Below are 26,927 nucleotides of genomic sequence, written 5' to 3' on the forward strand. Positions count from 1 at the left end.
TCCCCATACATTAAATCTACCATCTACCATCTAGATTTCGATCGTTTTGGTAATTGTCTAACTGATTTTCCATGTTGTGTCTAAAAAAAAACAATAAGATTATATGGGAATTTCTCCAATGGATCTAATAGAAGATTCATAACATAAAAATATTGAATAATCACATGATTTGTATTGAATAAGCAGTTTTCTCTTCAGCACGATTAGGAATAGGTATTTCATTTACTAATATCGAGCTTCATCACATTAAATAAAAGATTTTTCTCAAGAATCTGACTTTTAGACAGTTAGAATATTTAAATTTCAACTTTTTTCTATTCAAATGTCATAAAAGCACCAACTAATTAATATGAAATCTTTTGAGAATTCTAAAGGGAAATTTCACAAATTGAATTTGTGTAGGGGGACTTCAATAAATCATCTTTCACTGTTACTGACAGAGTTAGAACTATGATAAGGGCTGAAATTTGAATTTCAGGATTGTTAAAACAACATAATATCAATATTGTGTATTGTTAAATAGATGTAAGTCTCTTTGGACAGCCTCAATTCGAAGTACAAATTAGTCGATGTCTTTTAAATTTGAATTGGTATCATACTTTCCTTATATCTCTGATCCAATGAAGGTAATCAGCTTATCGAAACTATGTCTCAACAATTTTGAAACCTTATCCAAAGGAAAAGGACATTAACGAGATATCTGATTCAAGTATGCATAAAAGCACGACGTTATAGGGATGCTAAACTAATGGGAAATTCCATAGCGGGTTAACATAAAGTATCAATTACAAAGTTTCTAGTATATATATATATATATATATATATATATATATATATATATATATATATATATATATGTTTTAACGTTGAAAAAATTCCAAATAATGAGATTTTCATATAGTTTTCCTCATAAATTTAACAAAATATAGTGTTTACACCGTCTTGTCTGTTTAAACTACAGTTTCAATTCTATTAAATCAAAATATTGACTGATTCAAGAAAAAACTTTATTGGAAACGTTACAAAAAACAAATCCTGTGAAAGCTACAGAATTTAATATTAATATTAAGACATTCCGCATGATAAATTTTAATTTCTGGTAAAATTAACATGAGAAAAATTCTTTTCCATATAAAATTAAACGCTCCACATAAAAGCTCTCTTATATTTTTTGATATACTTTCAAAATCGTTAAACAACATGGTATGTTCGAAATTTATATTTATTCTAGTTATTAATCCATTATGACTTTTCGTTTCGACAAGTTCAAAATTATAGTGTGTTTCTGCGGTTATATAGATTGGTATTAAAGACCTTGTTTCACAGAAATAAAGTCTAAATAACACAACATAGAACTATTTTGAGCAGCTCGACGATTCTTATTATAAAAAGTGCATCGAACTTACTGTAATTTCGGGCCTAATACTTCTTGGACTATCCTCGTGATAACCAAATTCCTGTTTTAGTTCTCGTATTGTATTTACTTCAAAATACTATTTCATCCAAATAAGAACATCATAAAATTTTATGAACTCTATTATGTATCCCCCATTCGATTTTATTTTCTGCTGAATCATACCAAAGAATGCGTACGTTAACTAGTTTGTATAGATGAGAAGCTTCATCAATTGTTAGAGTCGAAAATAATATCGGATCAAATACGTTTCGAAGCTCTCTAGTTAATTTAATGACTGAAGAAATATATTTTGGTATTTTTCTTCAAATTTCATAGTTATGCCGCCACCTTTGTACGAGTCAATTAAAAGTTACAGTTAATTGGTGTTTTGTATTTCAAAAAAGACGATTCTAATACGCAGCTTTGGTTAACACGTTTTAACATCGACAAACAGATGATGTGAAATGTCAATTGTCACTTGTCACTTATCTTTCACAGAATAAATTTATCTAAGATTAAAACACAGAACTGTCTAATTGTAAGTTGGGTTGCCTAATGTAGTGGAAGGGTTGTGGACTTTAATCATGGATAGGATGATGGAAAAAAAGGAAAACTATAAAGTGGAGACAATAATTGGAAACGAAAATCTAAAGCTGATGAAAATTGGAAGCTTAGTATATGGGAATGACATAAAAATAGTAGATACGTTTAAGGAAAAGGAAGGAAAAGTTTATACTTCAATAAACGCCAAACATTGTGAGTGATTTTCGCAAAAAATGAAAAAATACTTTTAAATATACCGAATAAAGATAGAGAATAATGAGGTGAGCTGAAACAAAACAATTTAAAGATGGTATAGATACAGAAATATTACAAATCATAGTAAGAGACGCAATTCGATATAAGATAATGAGAAAATGAAAATTTTGCTAAAACATGTAGCAAAGAAAGAGAGAAAAACGATAATTAGTATGTAGTAGCCCGAAGATTCGAAATTTTTTTATCGTATTTACTTGAAAGCTAAGCACATAAGACAAAAATACCTATTGAACGATACAGAAAAGGATTCAACTGTAACTGACTCTCGCTATATTACAATAAACCCATAAAAACGCTTTCCGTTGGTTCGTTACGATCAGAAACATTTTTTTCTATCTATACGATGAATAGAGAATGAATTTTATTAAGACTGAAGACAACAAGGAAACAAGAGGGTTAAAAATCGGTCTCAACTTACACAACGAGGGATTCCGTATCAAAGCGATGCCGAGACGGAACTCCTTGCCTTCCGGATCCAATTGCTTTTGATGTTTGAGTTGACATCTTCAAAGGCACCTCGTCTCTATCTAGAGAACAATTAGAAGATAGTGCTCGCAGTGTTAAAACATTTGTTTTTTAATCGAGAGGTTGGTAAAGAAAATATTTGACGTTATATCGAATTAAAACGAATAACAAACACATTACAGTACATTTTCTTCTCATTTATTATTGACATGACCGTAAACTTTCCAGTTTAAAAAAAAAATATAACGTAAAATATCGAGGTATGGGCTTCCTAATAATGTCTACTAATCGGTAGTCAGTTCCAATTTGCTCCATTCCTCTCTTGATTCGATCTCGAATGAAAAAATACTTTCGCCGAATATGCTTGGCGCGAAAATGAAACTCTGAGTTTCCTTGGCAAACATAAATTCCTTAGAACTACAGTATTTGCATTTGGAACGTTTTGTTTCATTTTTCTACTGTTCACAGCACCATATATCGAAGTTGGTGCAACATTAAGTTCATTCAAAATCAAAGCAGACGAGAAATCTTCTACCACCTTGGAGACTTACTGCAGCTCAAGAAAATCCTTCTATATAAAAATCAAGGTACTTATTTAACAACTGATCTTCAGCTTTGTTGTCGAACTGCTCAATCAGAACGTTCCACGCTACTTGCTGAAGATCGTGGCTAATATACCGAGAAATAATAATTTTAGCTTGAGCTGCAGATTTGTTGTACGCTTGGAGTTTTGCTTTTTCAGTTTTACTTGGAGTTTCAGATGAAAACTCAATCTTCAACACCTTTCAACGGTTCGATACTTTCTAAACATTTTAGAGCTGGACGAATTTAAAGTTTGAGGCAATCATAACCTGATATTATGTTTTGACAGCTGGTTAAAGATAGAAAAAGACCAATTCCTGTTTTTAGGTTATGTTAGTATGGGAAAATTATGATTTCCCTAAATTTCCTGATTGTTAAGAAAATTTTGTTGTCCCAATGCGACTCATTAGGTCTCATTTTCGTGTATATCTTTGAAAACCACTACAAATTTATATTTTCAACAGTTTTTTTCGAAAAATTTTGATTATAAACTTTGAAATTGATGTTGGTACAAAATTCGTAATACGTGATTTCTTTTTTTTTTTTTAGTCATTCCGGACCTGTTCTATTTGTTTTAAAACGATCCGATTCGATTATTCGTTTATTTATAAATCGTATTTTGTGTTTTTTGTATAATTATATATATTTTTGGTCTTCCAATACCCTTTACAAGGAAATTAAAGAGATGGAAATTATATATGACAAATCTGTTGATTATTTTGTTTTGGATACTTTTCGTATAGAGTTATATATAGAAAAAAACACTTTTCGAGCTCTTAAAAAGTCTAGAATGAATTATACGAAAACAACAAAAGACAATCCGCTCGGTACTCCCTATTTAACCTCTAATTTTCCCAGGATTATAAATCGTCCTGAAAAACGTTTTATTTCTCCCTGTCTGGGATCCACCCTTTACTTTCAGGCTCTCAGCCAGAGTCTCCGAGAGATGGTCCCTTAAAAACACCAAAACGGAAAACAATGTCTTATTTATTACCCTGGAAGAATCGTCTATCAACCGACGAGCCGTTCTTGTAGGGTAGAGTTGTGCCGAAACAAATTTCTAGTCTATAAAAATTTCAAAAATTAACCATGGATCAAATAAATTATTTAGTATATCTGTTCGATCTGGCAACGACCTAACCTCTATTCAATTTACTTTCATTTTGAAGCCAATTCCGAAGCATTTCCAACTCAAAATGGAGCTTTGTTCTTTGCGATGGTTGTCCGTTGTCTTCTGGAGTCTTGTGTCAATTGTATAATATCCAGTAATCTTCTGGATTGGGCGTTTGGTGACATACAGCACCTTCTTTTATCAGTTTGGAAGCTTTACCTATCGTGGACGTTGCTGCCGGAAGGGTATTACATCCAGGTTTGTGTCTAGACGACTTCGGAAACAAATTTTTGTTCAATTTTTTTGTTCCCAAACGATCCTTCATCTTTTATGATATATTTTTCATCCCTTTACCGCCTTTTAGGAATGTTAATTTCGATGTAAAGTTGTTTCAGCTTTTTGGAATCGAAATTTTTTCAATTAGTCTTTTGCTTCTGTTTCCCCCATCTGATGATTCTAGGAACAAACAACAACAGCGAAAAAACTAAGAATAGTTTTATATTGAATTTGTATAGATCTTGGCATTATAAGTAATGAAAATTTTTGCTAGTGAAAAATGTATTTACACTATCACAACTTATGGGAAAAATACACTGAAAAAACAAATTATTTCAACTCACAACCGAAAAATTTTATTTTATATTATATAAGCTTCATATCAACACCAAAATTGATGTTCTATTCATTTATACGAGGGTTATCCGAAAACTAATCTACATACGGTCTTTCTCGTCACAATATGCGTTAATGTTGAAAAACTTTGAGGTTAGGAAATGGAAAAATGTCGCTAGAGACTATATCTGGTAAATATTTCGACCATTATCTGGTTATAATGAATAAAAAATCGTTTATCCGTACCGTAATAATTAAATGTATTTGGATAATAATAAATTTAATTGACACCGAAACCCTTCTTAATCAATTTTCAACTCGACCGACGACAAACCTACCTTCGATCATCAAAATATTTGGTATTGGAAAATTAAACTATAATAATACGATTATGGGAGTAAATCGATGTTTGACAAAGTTGTGGGGTTCGTAAACCCCAGATTTGGGGATTTACAAATTCACTCAGTAAATAAATTCACTCGGTCTGCTTCGGTATCAATCGAAGGATGCTATTATTTGGTAAATAAGATATTACCACTAATAAATCGAAAACACCTCGTCGGGTGGTTTGATATACGAGGCGTGGTGAAAAAATACAGATATACTATTGTAGGTACACAGGTAATTGCTTTTTTGAGGTATTAGAACCAACATACGATACTTTTTATGATGAAAAAATATGTTTTACGCGATATAAAACAATTTTTTGTCGAAAAATCTCAAAATTTACCTTCCTCAACTTTGTAATAACGTAGCTGGCAGCTTGCAATAGCTGCGGAATTTTACAAAAACTGAAAAAGAAACACGTTCGTGACTATTAAGTTCTTAATTTCGAGTTATACAAAGCGTTGAATTTTCCGTATTCCGGATAATAACAAGCTTTTGTGAATAATTTCAGAGGTTAGCTATGAATTATATAAATTGTAAAATTTGACAGTGAAATAGGTTTACGTTGAATAATACCGGACATTTCGACGTCGAAGGTGTAAATTGAAACTGGAAAATACGGTTCTTTGTACTCGAAAACATCAAAACAAAGGTCCCTTGAAGGGTAAAACACCATAATAGGGTTTAGAATTAGACGTGTACGTTAAAGAATCAAGGCGGAAAATTCGAAATAAACTCTTTGTTTCGTGAACGAAGGCGTTTCGCATATCTGTTGGATATGATGTTCAAAACTATTCAAGAGTTTAAAAAAAAAACCATAGACAAATAAAATAACCCTTCAGACAACAAAAATCCTGAAAATATGTGGTCTGATACAAGAAGATACTGGTACTCTGAAGACCACTGCACTCTCGAAGTGATGATATGGATGTTATTAGTTTTTATATGGAGTTTGAAAATTTTGAAAACGCTAAATTTCAATTGAGCAATGACGTTACATAATGCGAACCGTTCTGATATAGAAATCGACGGTTTTCTGATCAATTAATACCCAGGAAATCTTGATCTGATACCAAACAGTTTATACTCAGAGAAAAATACGTGGCATGACCCTTAGAGGTTGCACTGAACGCTTTTGAACTTATTTATCTTTTTAGAACTGTATAAAACGGTTACTGCTCGATACAAGGAAGTATTGAGAACGTCCAGAGTTTGAAAATTTTGCTGAGTGTCGCGGAAATACTAAATTTTAATTGAACAATGACGTTACATAATGCGAACCGTTCTAATGGGGAAATCAATCAATTAATAGCCAGGAAATACGTAGAATGATCCGGATAAATTCGAAACAGTTGAGACGAAGAATCTGCGAAGGATTACGTCTTCTGGCAGCAAGAAAATTTCTGATTTCTTAGGTGAATACCCATAAATGATTTACTGTTTTTTTTTTCGTACAATAAAATGCGTTTTTATTTAAATTAGCGACCTTTAACGTATCGAAATGATTCCTAAAACTTAAATAAAACATATTTTATACATAAAAACATCGTTTTCAATCCCTTTTATGATCTTTTCTTGTCCGCTTCGATTCTAATCATTTTCGGAGAATATCAATATTTGCCAAGTCATCTGGTCCTCCCTGTTAATTACAGAATCGTCTATTGTTCTTGACTAAATGAGCTACTGATTTCCTCAACCCTTCCATTTAGCTCTCACACTTGACAAAGATGGAAACAGGACCGTACCGACTCCCCTACGCTATACCAATCGAAAATATATTTTTCACGTTTTATATAAAATTGAACATTAAATATCATATAGAACTAACAATATTTCAGATAAATGGTTCGTTAACTATGAAAAAAATATCTTTTTTTAACCAAAATACGTCGAAAAACCGGTACCATTATTTTATTTCAATAAAAAGTTATGGGTTAAAAATAATTTTCGGTTTCGTCGAATTGTGCTTAGTTCGAACCTGTCGTAGGGCAACACTAACAGCTCAAAGGGTTGAAGATTTTCATTTTCTCTCCCTAATTACTCGAAGCTGACTATACGATAATGAGAATACGCTGTAAATATTCATATAATGAAGACTTACGATCTAGTATAACCTTAGCATGTGTAGGGTATTAATATATTTATAATTAACGCCCCTTTTTTTCATCGTCTGTTATTATTACGTTCGATATTTGTTAATATGATAACATCACGAGTAGTCGTTATTGAATTCAAAATTGTATCGCGTTTGTTTTATTCTACTGCATCCGTTTTAAAATCATTTTCGTACGATTAAATGGAGAAATTTGAGGTTAGGAATTTATCGATTTCCACTCGTGATTTTAGGTTAGTGGCGGCCGTGATGCAATGACGAGAAATCGCTTGCAATTCAGTACAAGATGGATCCCAAATATTGCTACGATCTGCTGATATTAAAAAGGAAAAACTCCACTTCACAATTAAAGTATTCAACAATTCGTGGCAACGTTTATCGAGTGCAAAACTGTATTTATTTAACCACCTACCACCATATGTTCTCTAATCACGTGTTAACCTATTTTGTACTCCTTTCTGGCATCGTCTCTGGATAACTTTAATTCGAGTTTATCCCTCGAAAACTCCCAAAACTTCCACAATAACAGCTGAGGCTTTTTGGCGTAAATCCTGTAGGACCAGCGGTCCATGAAATTGCACAGGGTCGCTAGCTTAAGCCAGTGATACTACTATATTGCCGCAACAAAGCTCGAGCTATTACCAGAAGATAAATATTTAGTGGTCGAAGTTGTTGGGGTACCAGAAACGAACTAAATAAAATGTTAAATATGTGAGGTTTTGTTAATAGAAAAAACGAATATCAAAATACGACTCGTTCAAGTATTAAAATTGAAATAAACCCTCCGGTAAACCAATCGGGGTTGTTTATATATTAATATTTTTCTCTGGAAATTAATTTATAACCGTGTAATATGACATGGAGGCACCAGATGGCGTAACCATTAATGTGAGTCTTGGGACTCATCAATCTTGTGGCGAGATTCGCCTCCTATACTCGAAAAAAAAGTATTACTGATATACGAGGACTATTCGAAAACAATCACCTCTTTATTAAATACTTATATAAAAAGAAAACTTCGATATTCGGAATATAACCCGTCGTAACCTGTTTAAGGTCTTTGAGACAAAAAAAAAAATGAACTCCCTGATATTCTTACTGATATTCTTTTTGAATAACACATACCGGCCATTAAATTTTAACTTGCAATGTACCAACTCGTGATTGTGGTTGTCTTAAAGATTAGACAACTCTTGATGGAAAATTATGCGGCTTGGGCTTTAATCATGAAATTAAGAACCATAAAAAATATATTTACAGTGTATTTCAATGAAAAATATTGTACATTAAACAATGAAATGATATTATTCAGAAACCTGTTTTACAAATTCATATTCTGAGTAATTTGACGTAACCCAAAAGATTTACAAATTCTTTGTTCTAATTTTTGTAATACTAAAATCAAAGAGTTGTATTATCTATTCGGTCTACCTTTTCGTTTACCTGAAAGTTGGCGCATATATAAAAAATCAAGTCAAGCATTTTTTTTTTCATTTTAGTATAACTAAAAACTTGTTTTTCAATGTTTTCAAACTGTTTTTTATTTTTTGCCTTTTAGTTGAATTTGCTATTTTAAATTCGTCTTTAACACCGTACAGATTTGTTGATGGTTGCATCTGGATTGCATCCTAAAGGGAATTTGGGCAGATCTAATCAGGATATTCAGATATTGTCAATTTTTGACAAGTTTAAATTAAATCAAAGATAAGGTGAAAGTGATAAAAACGTGTCAATAATCTCAAAAAAATGTTGATATTATAAAAATTTTTATAATTGAAGCTATTTGGTATCCACTAAAATTTTTCCAATATTAGTAACCTCTTTTTCTATACAGGTTGTCCCACGACTAAATAAAACTATCTGTATATGGCAAAATGCTTATAGTAAAATCATGAAAATTTCTATATTTAAGTTTTCGGGTACGGTATTTTTAACTAAAATATTTTCAAATATGGCCGACTTCCGGTTCTACCGGAAATCAATTGTAACTTTGTTATCTTAAATAGAACCTTGTATATTAACACATTTTTGAAATATACGTAAAATTTTAGTATACTTTTGCCTAAAAACTTTTTTCGAAAAATGCATACATTTTGAGTTATTAATTTTTTTGTAAAAAATTTGACCGTTGCAGACCTTTATAAATTATTTTTTTATGAGAATACCCTCAAAAATATGGAAATAATTTTTATTCGGTTGCGTTTAGTAAAGTCAGACTTATTTATATAAATGTTAAAAAATGTTTCATTTTATACAGGGTATGTATAAAAAGTGTTCAAAGTTTAACTTCATATATATCAAATTTCTTCATTTTTTTAAATAGAACCACCCGATTTTTTTCTATTTTAATGCATTCTGGGGTGAAAAATAACGAAAATTCATGTATACTTTCCTAAACTTTACCGTTTAAATTTCATTTATGTTTGTTAAATTGAGAATTTTAACGATTTTCAAAACTATCAACAATTGACTAATGGTAGTTAATATACATAAATGTTTTATTAAAAAATACAATAATAATTCAAAACCTCAAATATCTGGATTTTTTATCCCTAAATGCATTAAAATAGAAAAAACCGGGTGGTTCTATTTAAAATAATAAAAAAATTTGATATTTATGAAGTTAAACTTTGAACGTTTTTCATACACACCCTATATAGAATGAAGGATTTTTTAACATAGGTTCAAATACGTCTGACCTTACTTAATGCAACCGAATAAAAAACATTTTCATATCTTTAAGGGTACCTTCGTAAAAAAATAATTTATATGGGTCTGAAACTGTCAAATTTTTTACAAAAAAATTAATAAGTAAAAAAGTATGGATTTTTCGAAAAAAGTTTTTAGACAAAAGTACACTGCAATTTTACGTAGATTTCAAAAATGTATTAATATATAGGGTGTTTTATTTAAAAAAATGAAAAAATTGATATTTATGAAATTAAACTTTGAACACTTTTTATATGCACCCTGTATAAAATCAAAAGTTTTATAACATAGATTAAAATACGTCTAACTTTGCTTAAAGCAACCGAATATAAACCATTTTCATATCTTTAAGGGTATCTTCGTAAAAAAAATAATTTATAAGGATCTGAAACTGTCAAATTTTTTACAAAAAAATTAATAACTCAAAAAGTATGCATTTTTCGAAAAAAGTTTTCAGACAAAAGAATACTAAAATTTTACGTAGATTTCAAAAATGTATTAATATATAGGGTGTTTTATTTAAAAAAAATAAAAAAAATTGATATTTATGAAGTTAAACTTTGAACACTTTTTATATGCACCCTGTATAAAATAGAAAAATTTGCAACATAGATTAAAATACGTCTGACTTTGCTTAAAGCAACCGAATAAAAATCATTTTCCTATCTTCAAGGGTGTAGTCGTAAAAAAATAATTTATAAAGGTCTGCAACTGTCAAATTTTTTACAAAAATATTAATAACTCAAAAAGAATGCCTTTTCCAAAAAAAGTTTTTAGACAAAAGTATACTAAAATTTCACGTAGATTTCAAAAATATTAATATATAGGGTGTTTCATTTGAAATAACAAAGTTACAGTCGACTTTATAGTTTTAACTCGTGGCGAGACACCCTGTATAGTGCAAAAGTGATTCAAAACTAAGAAGTAATACAAAAAAATTTCCGAATTCTTGACGGGTACACCTTCTATTTAAAAACAGACGTATGAATAATTTATTGTTCATTATATCGCTCTAAGCAAACATAAAGTTAATCAACTTCGCGAAGCTTATTGTATACACGATGTAGCTTCGGGCTAAATAATTTCATAACGCCGCAGAATCAATGTTTGATTTTAATCCTGTGTTCACATTTTATACATCAACTCTTTACATCTGTCGGGCACTTATTTCGAACAATACAAATCAAACATCGCTTTTACCGCATACCAACTTGTTCAATGGCCTCTCTTTTTTTATTTCAAAATAAAATGAGTGGGTAAAACTCTTGTTATTGTAGTCTTTAACGATCGAGTGAGAAAAGTGACGTAAAAATGAATTTATAGTTGACAATTTTCGGACGCAAATTCAATTTTTTGGAGTCTAACAGTCACCCTATACGCCGGATCTATAGTCCTGTCAATTATTTTTCATCCCCAAACGCTTTTTCAATCATTTAAGTACAAAAATCGTTGGAGAAGTTGAAATATTATCAAATTTTCAAGAAGGTCAATAATTTTATAACAAATAATGCTTTAAACTCATTATTCAATATCAAATATGTAGGACAAACAAGTTGATTGTTTCCGTATAGTATTAAAGAGCATTCTTTTGAGAAAATATCGAGTTTTTTTTAAAGAAAAATTATAGTTTTGACGTAAATATCAAACAATTACATCTGATATGATTAATTTCATCGCACTAGATTATATTTAACTCTAAGTTATTTAAAAATTTGCGCGACTTTAAACATTTACAGGCCCGCCATCTATACCATTTGTTTCGATGATATTTGAACCACCCTCGTATAATGAAACCTGTCCAACAAACCCCTGGATACCCAAGAAATTTTTTTTATTAATAATAATGATGAGGTTTCACATTTTTTTTTTCTATTTGAATACATCGTCGATAAGAAGTTTACAAAAAGGAAATGGGACCAGATTTTTCTGCGCTTTTCCAATCATTTAAGTACAAAAATCGTTGGAGGAGTTGAAATATTATCAAATTTTGAAGTACATCAATAATTTTATAACAAATAATGCTTTAAACTCATTATTCAATATCAAATATGTAGGACAAACAAGTTGATTGTTTCCGTATAGTATTAAAGAGCATTCTTTTGAGAAAATATCGAGTTTTTTTTAAAGAAAAATTATAGTTTTGACGTAAATAGTAAACAAATACATCTGATATTATGAATTTCGTCGTACTAGATTTTTTTCTTATATTTAAATCTAGTTTATTTAACAATCTGCGTCACTTACTGATTTCCAGTTTCGTAACCTAACCTAATCTAGCTTAAGCTTCATTTTGAAAAATTATTAACTGATTAAAATAATAGTTTATACAAAAAAAAAAACAATAAGTTTGGGTACAGTTAGTTTTTCTTGCTATTTATAGCTGTATTTGTCGTTTTCTTGCCAGAAATGCTAAAAACTTTCTTTTTTATTATATAAAAAAACGTACAAAGCAGCAGCCACTTAGTTTTAAAGACCCAGTAGGTCGATATTAGTTTTAATATGGTATAAGAAGTGATAATCGTGATTGTCTGCCAATTATCCAGTAAATTTTTTGCAATTTGAACCTAAGCTGTGTCTTCCAACTTCACTTTGCATCCAGGTATTTGGTAGAGTCTCTCATTTTTCTATTTTGAGAATGCTCCTTGAGGAGGAGTTTTACTTTAGTTTATAAAGAACTCGGACCTTATCAAATGCTCGATTAATATCTATGAAAGCTTCTCTGCGGTATCTTTTAATTTCAAAGTTAATGCGTTTGTTAGGTCACGATGTTTCCTAAGGTTTATGATCAACTTTTTTTGTCAGACATTATTCGTTTTGAAAAAAAGTTTTTCGAAGAGCAATTCATCGGGATTTTTTAATCTTTATATTACATATTTGGTCAGGTGAAATCCAATTAAAGAAGTCTTGTTTCCATTATCTTCTTTAATTGCATTAATTTCGTTAGTTTCAAAGTCGTTTCCGATGACTTGTTTTCATAGAAATATACAGATTAATGGGTTTGTTTGAGGCAAACATTATTTTTTGGTGCTTTTCTTTTTTTTTTTCACAGAAAGGGCACATAATTGGAATCGCAATTTCTGAATTCTACTCTAAATCATAAAAGATGAAATAGTTGCAAAAATCTAAAGATTTGACTTATTTCCAGCAACCAAAAAGGGTGTTCCTTTTAAGAAACTCTTTACAAGTTTTTTTGGAAATGTTTTTTATGTATTTATTTGGGAATACGAATTTGAATAAACTGGATATCACATACTCTAGAAAGGTGTTTTTAAAATTATTAAAATAACTTGTTTTTTTTATTTTTTTGGAAAAAATTCTGTGACGAAGACCTGAAACATTAATATAAATTTCAAGTAAGCTATGATCGTTTCTATTAGTGTTAACGGCAGTTTGTACACTTGAATATTAATCGACGACTTTAACTGATGGTCCAATTCCAGAAGGGGCGATTCGCGAATATTAAGCGAAAACACTCTCGGAATTATAATCGGTTCTTAATTACCATTTTTCTTTAGTAACGCATACAAAGAAAGACCCCGTTTTCGTCTCGAAACAAATCATCTTTTCTTCCGTAATTAACATTTTAAGAAAATTTATTAAAACATTAATTATTCGACTAAAAGTGCTATGGGTTCGTTCAAATCATCAAGTTAATACTCCATTCAGTTAATTTTGCAGTTTTTTCTAATTATTTTTCAAAATAGTCTCAGTACTAGCTAGTACCTAAAGCACATGTAATTACTTACAAAAAAAATAGAAGAAAATAATGAGATAATGATACAGTTCTAGTAAATCGAACTTATACATATACTCGAAAGTTTTTTCAGCTTCAAAGGAATGCACCAGGACCAGTTGTTTTCCTAAAATATCTTCCTTCGGTAACTCACGAATACATCCTTAACATGCTTGGTATGAATCCACGATAATTCTCATAATAAAATCACAAAACGTAAGAACCAATCCTGAATCCTGTGGACCTATACAGGATGTCCTACGACGAGTTAAAACTATCTGTATACGGTAAAACATGTTTGGGTTTTCGGATACGATCTTTTTAACTAAAATATTTTTATAGATGGCTATAACTTTGTTATTTTAAATAGAACACCCTATATATTAATACATTTTTGAAATCTATGTGAAATTTTAGTAAATTTTTGTCTGGAAAATTTTTTCGAAAAATGCATACTTTTTGAGTTATTAATATTTTTGTAAAAAATTTGACAGTTGCAGACCTTTATAAATTATTTTTTTACGACTACATCCTTGAAGATAGGAAAATGATTTTTATTCGGTTGCTTTAAGCACAGTTAGACGTATTTTAATATATGTTGAAAATTTTTCTATTTTATACAGGGTGCGTATAAAAAGAATTCAAAGTTTAACTTTATAAAAATCAATTTTTTTAAATAGAACACCTTATATATTAATACATTTTTGAAATCTACGTAAAATTGCAGTGTACTTTTGTCTAAAAACTTTTTTCGAAAAATCCATACTTCTTTACTTATTAATTTTTTTGTAAAAAATTTGACAGTTTCAGACCCTTATAAATTATTTTTTTACGAAAATACCCTTGAAGATATGAAAATGGTTTTTATTCGGTTGCTTTAAGCACAGTTAGACGTATTTTAATCTATGTTGTAAAACTTTTGATTTTATATAGGGTGCGTATAAAAAGTGTTCAAAGTTTAACTTCATAAATATCAAATTTTTTATTTTTATTAAATAGAACCACTCGGTTTTTTCTATTTTAATGCATTCAGGGGTAAAAAATGGAGCAAATTCATGTATATTTTCCTATACCTAAACCGTTATCCAGATATTTAATGTTTTCTGTAAATTTTTGGAGATGCAGGTGTGGATTAAATTTTATTTTGACCCTATGATAAAAAATTTTTCTTTTTTTTTGTTAAGGCCTGTTAAAAAATCAAATTAATTTGTATTCACTAATCATATTCCAACTTTTAATCGTTTCCGAGATATTTGAGTTTTTAAATTATTATTGAACTTTTTATGTATACTTTTAATAGGCTTTGTAATAAATAACATTAAATAATTGGATAACGATAAGGTTTAGATATAAAAAATCTACTTGAAATTACCTTATTTTTTACCCCTGAATGCATTAAAATGAAAAAAACCGGGAGGTTCTATTTAAAAAAATAAAAATAATTGATATTTATGAAGTTAAACTTTGAACACTTTTTATACACACCCTGTATAAAATAAAAAAAATTTCAACATAGATTCAAATACGTCTGATCTTGCTAAAAGCGACCGAACAGAAAATATTTTCATACCTTTAAGGGTACCTTCGTTAAAAAATAATTAATTAGGGTCTGCAACGGTTAAATTTTTTACAAAATAATTAATAACTTAAAAAGTATTTATTTTTCGAAAAAAGTTTTTAGACAAAAGTATACTAAAATTTTACGTAGATTTCAAAAATGTATTAATATATAGGGTGTTCTATTTAAAAAAATAAAAATAATTGATATTTATGAAGTTAAACTTTGAACACTTTTTATATGCACCCTGTATAAAATAGAAAAATTTGCAACATAGATTAAAATACGTCTGATTTTGCTAAAAGCAACCGAATATAAACCATTTTCATATTTTTAAGGGTATCTTCGTAAAAAAATAATTAATAAGGGTCTGCAACGGTTAAATTTTTTACAAAAAATTTAATAACTCGAAAAGTATGTATTTTTCGAAAAAAGTTTTTAGACAAAAGTATACTAAAATTTTACGTAGATTTCAAAAATGTATTAATATATAGGGTGTTCTATTTAAAAAAATAAAAATAATTGATATTTATGAAGTTAAACTTTGAACACTTTTTATATGCACCCTGTATAAAATAGAAAAATTTGCAACATAGATTAAAATACGTCTGATTTTGCTAAAAGCAACCGAATATAAACCATTTTCATATTTTTAAGGGTATCTTCGTAAAAAAATAATTAATAAGGGTCTGCAACGGTTAAATTTTTTACAAAAAATTTAATAACTCGAAAAGTATGTATTTTTCGAAAAAAGTTTTTAGACAAAAGTATACTAAAATTTTACGTAGATTTCAAAAATGTATTAATATATAGGGTGTTCTATTTAAAAAAATAAAAATAATTGATATTTATGAAGTTAAACTTTGAACACTTTTTATATGCACCCTGTATAAAATAGAAAAATTTGCAACATAGATTAAAATACGTCTGATTTTGCTAAAAGCAACCGAATATAAACCATTTTCATATTTTTAAGGGTATCTTCGTAAAAAAATAATTAATAAGGGTCTGCAACGGTTAAATTTTTTACAAAAAATTTTTTACAAAAAATTTAATAACTCGAAAAGTATGTATTTTTCGAAAAAAGTTTTTAGACAAAAGTATACTAAAATTTTACGTAGATTTCAAAAATGTATTAATATATAGGGTGTTCTATTTAAAAAAATAAAAATAATTGATATTTATGAAGTTAAACTTTGAACACTTTTTATATGCACCCTGTATAAAATAGAAAAATTTGCAACATAGATTAAAATACGTCTGATTTTGCTAAAAGCAACCGAATATAAACCATTTTCATATTTTTAAGGGTATCTTCGTAAAAAAATAATTAATAAGGGTCTGCAACGGTTAAATTTTTTACAAAAAATTTAATAACTCGAAAAGTATGTATTTTTCGAAAAAAGTTTTTAGACAAAAGTATACTAAAATTTTACGTAGATTTCAAAAATGTATTAATATATAGGGTGTTCTATTTAAAAAAATTAATATTTATGAAGTTAAACTTTGAACACTTTTTATATGCACCCTGTATAAAATAGAAAAATTTGCAACATAGATTAAAATACGTCTGATTTTGCTAAAAGCAACCGAATATAAACCATTTTCATATTTTTAAGGGTATCTTCGTAAAAAAATAATTAATAAGGGTCTGCAACGGTTAAATTTTTTACAAAAAATTTAATAACTCGAAAAGTATGTATTTTTCGAAAAAAGTTTTTAGACAAAAGTATACTAAAATTTTACGTAGATTTCAAAAATGTATTAATATATAGGGTGTTCTATTTAAAAAAATAAAAATAATTGATATTTATGAAGTTAAACTTTGAACACTTTTTATATGCACCCTGTATAAAATAGAAAAATTTGCAACATAGATTAAAATACGTCTGATTTTGCTAAAAGCAACCGAATATAAACCATTTTCATATTTTTAAGGGTATCTTCGTAAAAAAATAATTAATAAGGGTCTGCAACGGTTAAATTTTTTACAAAAAATTTAATAACTCGAAAAGTATGTATTTTTCGAAAAAAGTTTTTAGACAAAAGTACACTGCAATTTTACGTAGATTTCAAAAATGTATTAATATATAGGGTGTTCTATTTAAAAAAATTAATATTTATGAAGTTAAACTTTGAACACTTTTTATATGCACCCTGTATAAAATAGAAAAATTTGCAACATAGATTAAAATACGTCTGATTTTGCTAAAAGCAACCGAATATAAACCATTTTCATATTTTTAAGGGTATCTTCGTAAAAAAATAATTAATAAGGGTCTGCAACGGTTAAATTTTTTACAAAAAATTTAATAACTCGAAAAGTATATATTTTTCGAAAAAAGTTTTTAAACAAAAGTACACTGCAATTTTACGTAGATTTCAAAAATGTATTAATATATAGGGTGTTCTATTTAAAAAAATAAAAATAATTGATATTTATGAAGTTAAACTTTGAACACTTTTTATATGCACCCTGTATAAAATAGAAAAATTTGCAACATAGATTAAAATACGTCTGATTTTGCTAAAAGCAACCGAATATAAACCATTTTCATATTTTTAAGGGTATCTTCGTAAAAAAATAATTAATAAGGGTCTGCAACGGTTAAATTTTTTACAAAAAATTTAATAACTCGAAAAGTATGTATTTTTCGAAAAAAGTTTTTAGACAAAAGTACACTGCAATTTTACGTAGATTTCAAAAATGTATTAATATATAGGGTGTTCTATTTAAAAAAATTAATATTTATGAAGTTAAACTTTGAACACTTTTTATATGCACCCTGTATAAAATAGAAAAATTTGCAACATAGATTAAAATACGTCTGATTTTGCTAAAAGCAACCGAATATAAACCATTTTCATATTTTTAAGGGTATCTTCGTAAAAAAATAATTAATAAGGGTCTGCAACGGTTAAATTTTTTACAAAATAATTAATAACTTAAAAAGTATGTATTTTTCGAAAAAAGTTTTTAGACCAAACTATACTAAAATTTTACGTAGATTTCAAAAATGTATCAATATATAGGGTGTTATATTTAAAATAACAATATTACAGTCGAAAATATTTTATTATAAGTATTTTGTCATATAACTTTTGATACCCGTATGACGAATTTTATAATTCCCACTTTTGCTTGAAAAGTGTTTTGCGGAGGATAACGGATATTTTGGCACCACATTTTCCATGATATACAGCTAACTCAAAATAACTTTCGCGACTCGAGTTCTGAGAAGTTATAATAGACAACCCCAGCGATCGGAATCTCATATTTGTATAATGTACCAGATCTAACAACCACTTAATGCGTTATTCGACAAAACAAAACTTGATTTTATCACTTTTAACACAAAGTTACAGAACATTTTGGAACTAACTCTCGCACTATAAAAATTGCTATGAAAAATGGTGATTCTAGTGAAAAATAAAATAAATTTCGCTTTTTTTTGATCACTCTGTATAACTACAAGAGTTGTAGATCGATGGTATTAACATCCACAACTTTTAAAACATCTTGCAGGACTGCATGCGTTTATTTGAATATTAAAAAAGCTTCAACAAGCACCCTTCCTTCGAAATAACTCACCCCCCTTCCTATTAAAATATTAATTAATAATAAATATTAAATATCCTATTATTCACATCGATGATATTGAACGCCTCGGGTTGGACTTGGTAAAGATGGACAGGATATTACCGACGAAGGATAAAGGGAGCGGTTTTAGTATGGAAGATGACGGCTGCGTTTTACAAGTTTGATGGGTTTCAGGAACTACAAAATTAACAAAGTTTCTTTAATGGGTTACAAGGTAATTTGTAATGTATACCTAAACGTCAGGATGTTTTCATTAAAGGTCAGATTCATTACAACAAGACGTTCGGTACAATGTAATGTGAAAAATATGTGAAAAATAATCTTAAAAAACAAACAGATTGTCATTTCCTTGGTACTAGTCTAGAATCGAAAAATTTGGTTCCATTTTCTTCATCTTGTAAGCCTCCCATCGTATCTTTAAATGCAGTTTCATTACAACAATTCCTAATGATGTTATTGTTCATACAAAATCAAAGTCTGGTACGACGAAATTTATGTCAAATGTAATTGTTTACTATTTACGTCAAAACTATAATTTTTCTTTAAAAAAAACTCGATATTTTCTCGGAGGAATGCTCTTTAATACTATACGGAAACAATCAACTTGTTTGTCCTACATATCACATGTAAATTTTGATTATGTGTTATCGGAGTTATACAACGTATTTTCATTAGTTTTTTGGTGTGAAAATACATCAAAAACACGCAATTTACGAAATTAATTCGGTAGTAAATACCTTAGTACATCTGATGTATTTAAAATCGTTCAAATATGGCCGCGAAACCGTCGAAATTGAGTAAACTTGAGTTGGAGAGCCTTAGGAGCCTTATGTAGAGTTCCTTCTAAAGATTTGGATGAAATGTGTAACTTTTAAAAGTATTTTCGTAAATAGATAAGCGTTTTTCTCGTCTAACATAAAAAAGCGTCTTCTAAATTATCAACTTTCGGCGATAACTTGAAAAAAAAAAGTTATCGGAAAAAATCCCATAGTTCCCCGCAGAAATCCCATTAGTTTCTTGTTGAAAAGAAAGTTGTAGACAAACAACGCTGTTAACACCAACCACCATGTCGCAAATAAACATCCTCGTGAATTGTTTTTCTTTAGGCCAGAACTTTTAGAGTTTTTAAAACTAAATTAAACTAGAACTTCGCATATCCGTATATTATATATAAAAATTATTATAGATTAGAATGCTCCCTTTCAATATACTCCCTTCTCCTTACCACACACCTTTCCATAAATTTTTTCCATTGATCAAAGCAGTGCTGGAAGTCTTCTTTGGTGAGGATCTTCAGGAGCTCTGCCGTTTTTTCCTTTACAGCTTCCATCGAATCAAATCGGATCCCCCTTAAAGCAGATCTTTCTTTCAAGGAAATCTGCCCGGATTCATGGACGATTTGCACACACAATTTGGTTGATTTTGGTCACTGTTTCCGGGGTTGAAACAATCACAGAGCGATCTGGACGTTGATCATCTTTAAGTGCTCTCACTAAAACACTTACCCACTCAAAACTAGATAGAGAATTGTCCCCATAGACCTTTTGCAACAATTTATAACACTCAGCCGGAGTTTTTTCCAATTTAACACGTTCTTTCTAAACCGCCAACGCACAAATACTATAATAGTGACGGAAACGTGTTTCGGGACGAGATATTTAGATATCCGAAACGTCTAGGGCGCCATCTGGGCGCGCGGTCTCGTTATTTAATAACCGAACCTCGTATATTCAATATAGAATCGGTCAAATTAAATTTTACGTTTGGCGAAACCGGCCTACAATGGATTACAAATAAACATATCGTCTGAAGGTGCGAAGTTTTTCTAAAAGTTTTTCCTATTGGAGCGGAAAAGATAAACGACAAATTCGGCACCGGAACAAACAAGCCAGATCATTTTTCTTTATCAGCCGTGACGACAAAGAACTTGAATATAGTTTCGAATGAAATATAGTTGGAAACAGCCACCTCAATTACTGACTCGCATTCATTATTCATACAAAGAGAGAAAAGTTGAAGAAGGATTTTTTATTATTCCGAAACGCATTAATTTTATTTAAGACATTCGATGAATAAGTTTGTTTTTAGTGAAATATTTTGAAAAAAAAAGTTAAACCGTCTAGGATATTTCAAGCCACCCGTTTTCAAGATAAAGAGGGTCGAAGAAAAAAAAATTAGACACATAAATTGTCAGTAGTTGCGGCAAAATCTATAATTTTTTTTCTCCAACGCCCTTTATCTTGATTACGGATTATTTTACGACACCCCAAATACGTTTCGGTTTTCTATCTATCCTAGATACGGAATCACCTTTTTATTTTGAAACACCCCATAAATTTTTATATTTTAAAATCAGTAAAATTGTTAATTAAGGTTAACTCAGAGATTTACAGTTTTTGACGTCGAACCTAAAGCCGGGAACTACCCCTGCAGTTGAGTTTCAAATAAGGTCTTTCTAAAATCCAAAACCATATCAATTATTAACCAATTTCGAAGACCGCCCCCTCCCATATGCTGATTTTAAGATTTGGTCGAGGTACTTTTTTTTAGCACCCGCTTCTCAACCGACTAATTCTTTTCAGTACCTCAATATTCGTCGTTCACTTCTTCACCAGCTTCAATTTCCAATCTCCGTTCATGGGTTTCCACAGCTTCGGCACTTCCGAATCACCAGGACCTAGAATATCATTTTTAACTTGGTCACTCAAAGAATCAGAAATTTATCAAAATTATCTCGTCATAAAGAACATAACCTACAAAATGATATAAAAATCGCTGAGTCACGGGCACGTTTGTAGAAATCTCGCCGCGGATCCCGGTGTAAATATATGACAAACAATTTAATTAAAGAAAAATAGGATTTATGAACATAAAACAATCTGTTCGTGGCGTGAATAGGATTAAGGATTTGTAAGGATGAATATTCTTGTAGATATATTGCTAAACATTGATTATATCGGTATTATAATTAAGACGAATGGTGAAATGTGAATGTTGAAGGCAAATAAAATACGTTTCGCTCTTCTTCGAAAACACTACTCCGTCTATTCGAACAAGTTTATTGGTTCTAATATGTTCGCGTCCAGACTAACGTTTTCCCTTGACAGATAAGAGGATTTTCTAGCGGAGAGAAAAGGACTTAAAGGAGATGTGTTGTTGTGTATATCATTAAGGACATAAGGGCGAAATTAGAATCACAGTTTTCAAGAATAATTTTTATTTAATGTAGTTAATGAAGTTTTATGTTTGTTTTCAGATTGTCTACACCTGCAGCTGTACAGAGATTCTAAAGACAGATATAAACAGGGTCAAACCAAAGCTTCGCTATCTCTGGAACACTTTTTGGGATTGGAGACTGGTTTTACGTTAGATAAAGAATCGAATACCGTAGCTATTTTATGTCAAGATGTCGTCGTTGTCCTAGCATTCGACAATCGGGAAAGACTTATGCAATGGCAGGTACGTAGTCCGTATCTATATTAGTCTTAGAGCAGAAAATAATCCGACGGGGCTAAATCTAGCGAATAGGGTGCACGAGGTACCACATCAAACTTTTGGTCATTGCATTAACCGATTAATTAACACTTCCTTCTTAACCCAATGAAGGCGTTTTTTCTGAATTTATAATCAATGAAAATTATCCCAAAAAACTGACGCAATAATTTGGCCTGCAGATGATACAGACTTTGTCTTCTTTGGAGCCGATTCGTCCTTCTCAGTCCATTGTTTCGGATGCGAATATATGATCCAACGATTCATCCTTCGTTATGAATTACCAAACACTCGATGGAAACGTCTTCACGACGCTACACCATTGTAAACAAAGTCGAGGATCTTCTTCGACATTTCTGGAGTCGTCACCCCTTATTTGGTCGACCAATTATTAATATCTGCTTTCTTTATAGGTAAAATTGAGTTCGCACCTCAACGACGGTCCCCATTTTTTAGTCTTAGTGTCTTCCGCTCCACCAAAGTCCAGATTGCCTCCGGGTCCGGCTCGGTTACACGTCCAAGAAAGGGGATTCTGCCTAACAACTGGGGTTCCTCCCAGAGTAGCTGGTCAGTGGCTTATTAGTAATTTAAGAAGATATGGGGTAGTTGAGGGAAGGTTTTGCTTCGAGGGTGGTTCGAGATGTATAAAAGGTGAAGGGCTATACGTATTACTCACCGATCAAGGTGAAGAAATAACATCAACTTTGAAAGCAGCTTCGGTAGGTAATTTACATTCGTCGAGAAGAAGACCCGTATCGAGAAATATGTCAGGTAAATACGAAACTTATCGATCGATAAATAATATATACTATCCGATATTTTTTTTTTATTATTTTTAGTGATGGATAGTCCACGTCGAGGTCCTATGCGAGCAACCGGAGGTATTGGTTTAGAATTAAGTGAAACGTCGCTTCTTTCTAGAGCAGATTCACCTTATACTGATATGGAAAGTAACTACGGCTGTGGGGATAGTATATCCCACGATGGTTGGGGTCCGCCGCCGATAGAAAGATGCATGAGTTGCATCAGTAAATTAGGAGCCATGTCTCGGTAATTACACCTTAACGAAACGGTTTATTAGGTTTCGTTAAAATAACTCGAGTTCGTTTTTTCTTTAGATCTTCGACCGCCACTATAACCGTGGGAGCTCCGCCCTGCTGGGAGCATACTTGTGATCGTCATTCAATCAGCAGCAGCTCGGATAGTAGTGGTTGGAGTCAAGCAGTTACCAAACCACCAGCGAGACCTCCGAAACCGGGTACTACATCACCGTCGCCGAAAAAACCGGCAGCGCCACCTCCGCCACAACCGTCCTACGATAATTACGACATTCCTAAAATGCCATTTCCAGTGGTAAATAAAAGTTTTAATATAAAAAATCGATAATATTAACGATATAATATTATTATTACAGGAAGCCAAAGGAGACGACCACTACGACACTCCTAGGAAGCTCAAAGAATGCATACAAGGTTTCGGTTTTGATACAGTTCAAAAGCCTTGCGGTTGTATAGTGCGTATACGTCAACCGGAACCGGAACGACCTTGTGTTTGTCAACGTTTAATGTCCTGCTGGTCGGGTACAGAAGACGTGCACGCCATATACGCCACAATCGATTATTCCAAGAAAACCCAACGCCAACAACCGGTGGCTACCGTTGCTAATTACGCGAATTTAGCCCCGATGCCGACCGTAACCACGACGGCTGCGCAACTCACCACCAATTACGAAAACATGGAATTTGCTCAAACTCTCCAATTATACGAAAATAGTAAAGAATTGGCCGAAAAAGCGAAGAGTTTATGCGCTAAATGCGGACACGCTCAAGAAGACTACCTCATGATGGAACCTTCCAATAAACCGTCACAGCCTCATCCGGGATACATTCCGATGTCTCCGGCGGTAAAGCAACGATTAGGAAAAGTTTTATCTAATAGTAATCCGAATCTCGGTCCGGCGCCGGATCGTTCCATCAAACCATCCGGTTCGTCGATGCTCCAAGGTACAATCTACCAGAGGAAACAATTATTGGACAACGTCGATAATTTGGATATTAAAAGGAGACGATCTAATTCGGCTGATTCGTCGACAGGTCGATTCGAACCCGAACCGGAACCGGAAACGTCGCCGTGCCACTGTACCACCGCCATAGCCGTCAGACGATCGTCTTCGGTTCCTTGTAAATCTAATAGAGATTCGTCCAGCTCGAACGATTCGGGTGTATTCGAATTACCGAGAAAACCGCAGATATGTGCTAATCAAACATTACCGAGACGATCGAAATCTTCGGATCCTCTCAGAGATTTAACCTTCCAATTCACCAAAACCGAAACCAAATCAGCTAGTGCCGAAGCGGAAGTTCCGGTTTGTCCTTCGGGTTCGACGAGTAGCGGCACTTCGGACATGTCGGATTATTTCGAGACTCTATCCCTATCGTCTCACAGCTCTAGCGACGCTCCTCCACCACCGAGTTGCACTTTGAGGCCGAGATCCGGGAACGAATATTTGAGCATGCAGCGACTTATCGCTCCGGTTCCAGAGGAGCGACATTAAACTAGTCTATTTAGAAGCAATAAAAATTGATAGGATCTAGTACAATTTACATATTACTAATATTATCTTATGTCTGTAATCTTTTCCTGTATAAAGGTATTTACTTTATAAATAAATTATTCAAATCAATCGCCAACTCATTTGTTTCCCCGAAACGCGTAATTTTTATTTCGATATTTAACTACAGATGGCGTTCGTGCAGTTTATAGAACTCTCCATGTAACCAACAAAGTAGAAAACATAGAAACCGACGCTATTGAATTCACTACCAACAAATAGGTGGCGCTGGCTGTACACATTTTTATTTTATTCGAATATTTAACTACAGATGGCGCTCGTAAAGGACATTAAAGTTTGTAGGAATCTCTATTTTCTCGACAAAATAGGAAACATAGAAACGGACGCTATTGAATTTACTACTAACGAATAGGTGGCGCTGGCTGTACACATTTTTATTTTATTCGAATATTTAACTACAGATGGCGCTCGTAAAGTACATTAAAGTTTGTAGGAATCTCTATTTTCTCGACAAAATAGGAAACATAGAAACGGACGCTATTGAATTTACTACTAACGAATAGGTGGCGCTGGCTGTACACATTTTTATTTTATTCGAATATTTAACTACAGATGGCGCTCGTAAAGGACATTAAAGTTTGTAGGAATCTCTATTTTCTCGACAAAATAGGAAACATAGAAACGGACGCTATTGAATTTACTACTAACGAATAGGTGGCGCTGGCTGTACACATTTTTATTTTATTCGAATATTTAACTACAGATGGCGCTCGTAAAGTACATTAAAGTTTGTAGGAATCTCTATTTTCTCGACAAAATAGGAAACATAGAAACGGACGCTATTGAATTTACTACTAACGAATAGGTGGCGCTGGCTGTACACATTTTTATTTTATTCGAATATTTAACTACAGATGGCGTTCGTGCAGTTTATAGAACTCTCTATGTACCCAACAAAGTAGAAAACATAGAAACCGACGCTATTGAATTCACTACCAACAAATAGGTGGCGCTGGTTACACACATTTTTATTTTATTCGAATATTTAACTACAGATGGCGTTCGTAAAGTTCATTAAAGTTTGTAGGAATTTCTATTTTCTCGACAAAATAGGAAATATAGAAACGGACGCTATTGAATTTACTACTAACGAATAGGTGGCGCTGGCTGTACACATTTTTATTTTATTCGAATATTTAACTACAGATGGCGCTCGTAAAGTACATTAAAGTTTGTAGGAATCTCTATTTTCTCGACAAAATAGGAAACATAGAAACGGACGCTATTGAATTTACTACTAACGAATAGGTGGCGCTGGCTGTACACATTTTTATTTTATTCGAATATTTAACTACAGATGGCGTTCGTGCAGTTTATAGAACTCTCTATGTACCCAACAAAGTAGAAAACATAGAAACCGACGCTATTGAATTCACTACCAACAAATAGGTGGCGCTGGTTACACACATTTTTATTTTATTCGAATATTTAACTACAGATGGCGTTCGTAAAGTTCATTAAAGTTTGTAGGAATTTCTATTTTCTCGACAAAATAGGAAATATAGAAACGGACGCTATTGAATTTACTACTAACGAATAGGTGGCGCTGGCTGTACACATTTTTATTTTATTCGAATATTTAACTACAGATGGCGCTCGTAAAGTACATTAAAGTTTGTAGGAATCTCTATTTTCTCGACAAAATAGGAAACATAGAAACGGACGCTATTGAATTTACTACTAACGAATAGGTGGCGCTGGCTGTACACATTTTTAT

The 26,927-nt window shown here is 31.3% G+C and overlaps 1 protein-coding gene across 5 annotated transcripts in view; it reads left to right on the plus strand.

Moving 5' to 3' along the window:
• LOC130442549 (uncharacterized) overlaps nt 1-25,261 on the plus strand; it is a 375,907-nt gene extending 350,646 nt beyond the window's left edge. For all 5 annotated transcript variants that reach the window (XM_056776740.1, XM_056776739.1, XM_056776741.1 and 2 more), the window contains 5 exons: nt 22,343-22,545; nt 22,992-23,349; nt 23,418-23,628; nt 23,697-23,931; nt 23,993-25,261. In XM_056776740.1, the coding sequence (XP_056632718.1) occupies nt 22,343-22,545; nt 22,992-23,349; nt 23,418-23,628; nt 23,697-23,931; nt 23,993-25,132 (2,147 nt within the window). In that variant the 3' untranslated portion in view covers nt 25,133-25,261. The remainder of the gene's footprint in view (nt 1-22,342; nt 22,546-22,991; nt 23,350-23,417; nt 23,629-23,696; nt 23,932-23,992) is intronic.
• Nucleotides 25,262-26,927: the final 1,666 nt, after the last annotated feature.

Source organism: Diorhabda sublineata, chromosome 4 (assembly GCF_026230105.1).
Source record: "Diorhabda sublineata isolate icDioSubl1.1 chromosome 4, icDioSubl1.1, whole genome shotgun sequence".
NCBI lineage: Eukaryota > Metazoa > Arthropoda > Insecta > Coleoptera > Chrysomelidae > Diorhabda > Diorhabda sublineata.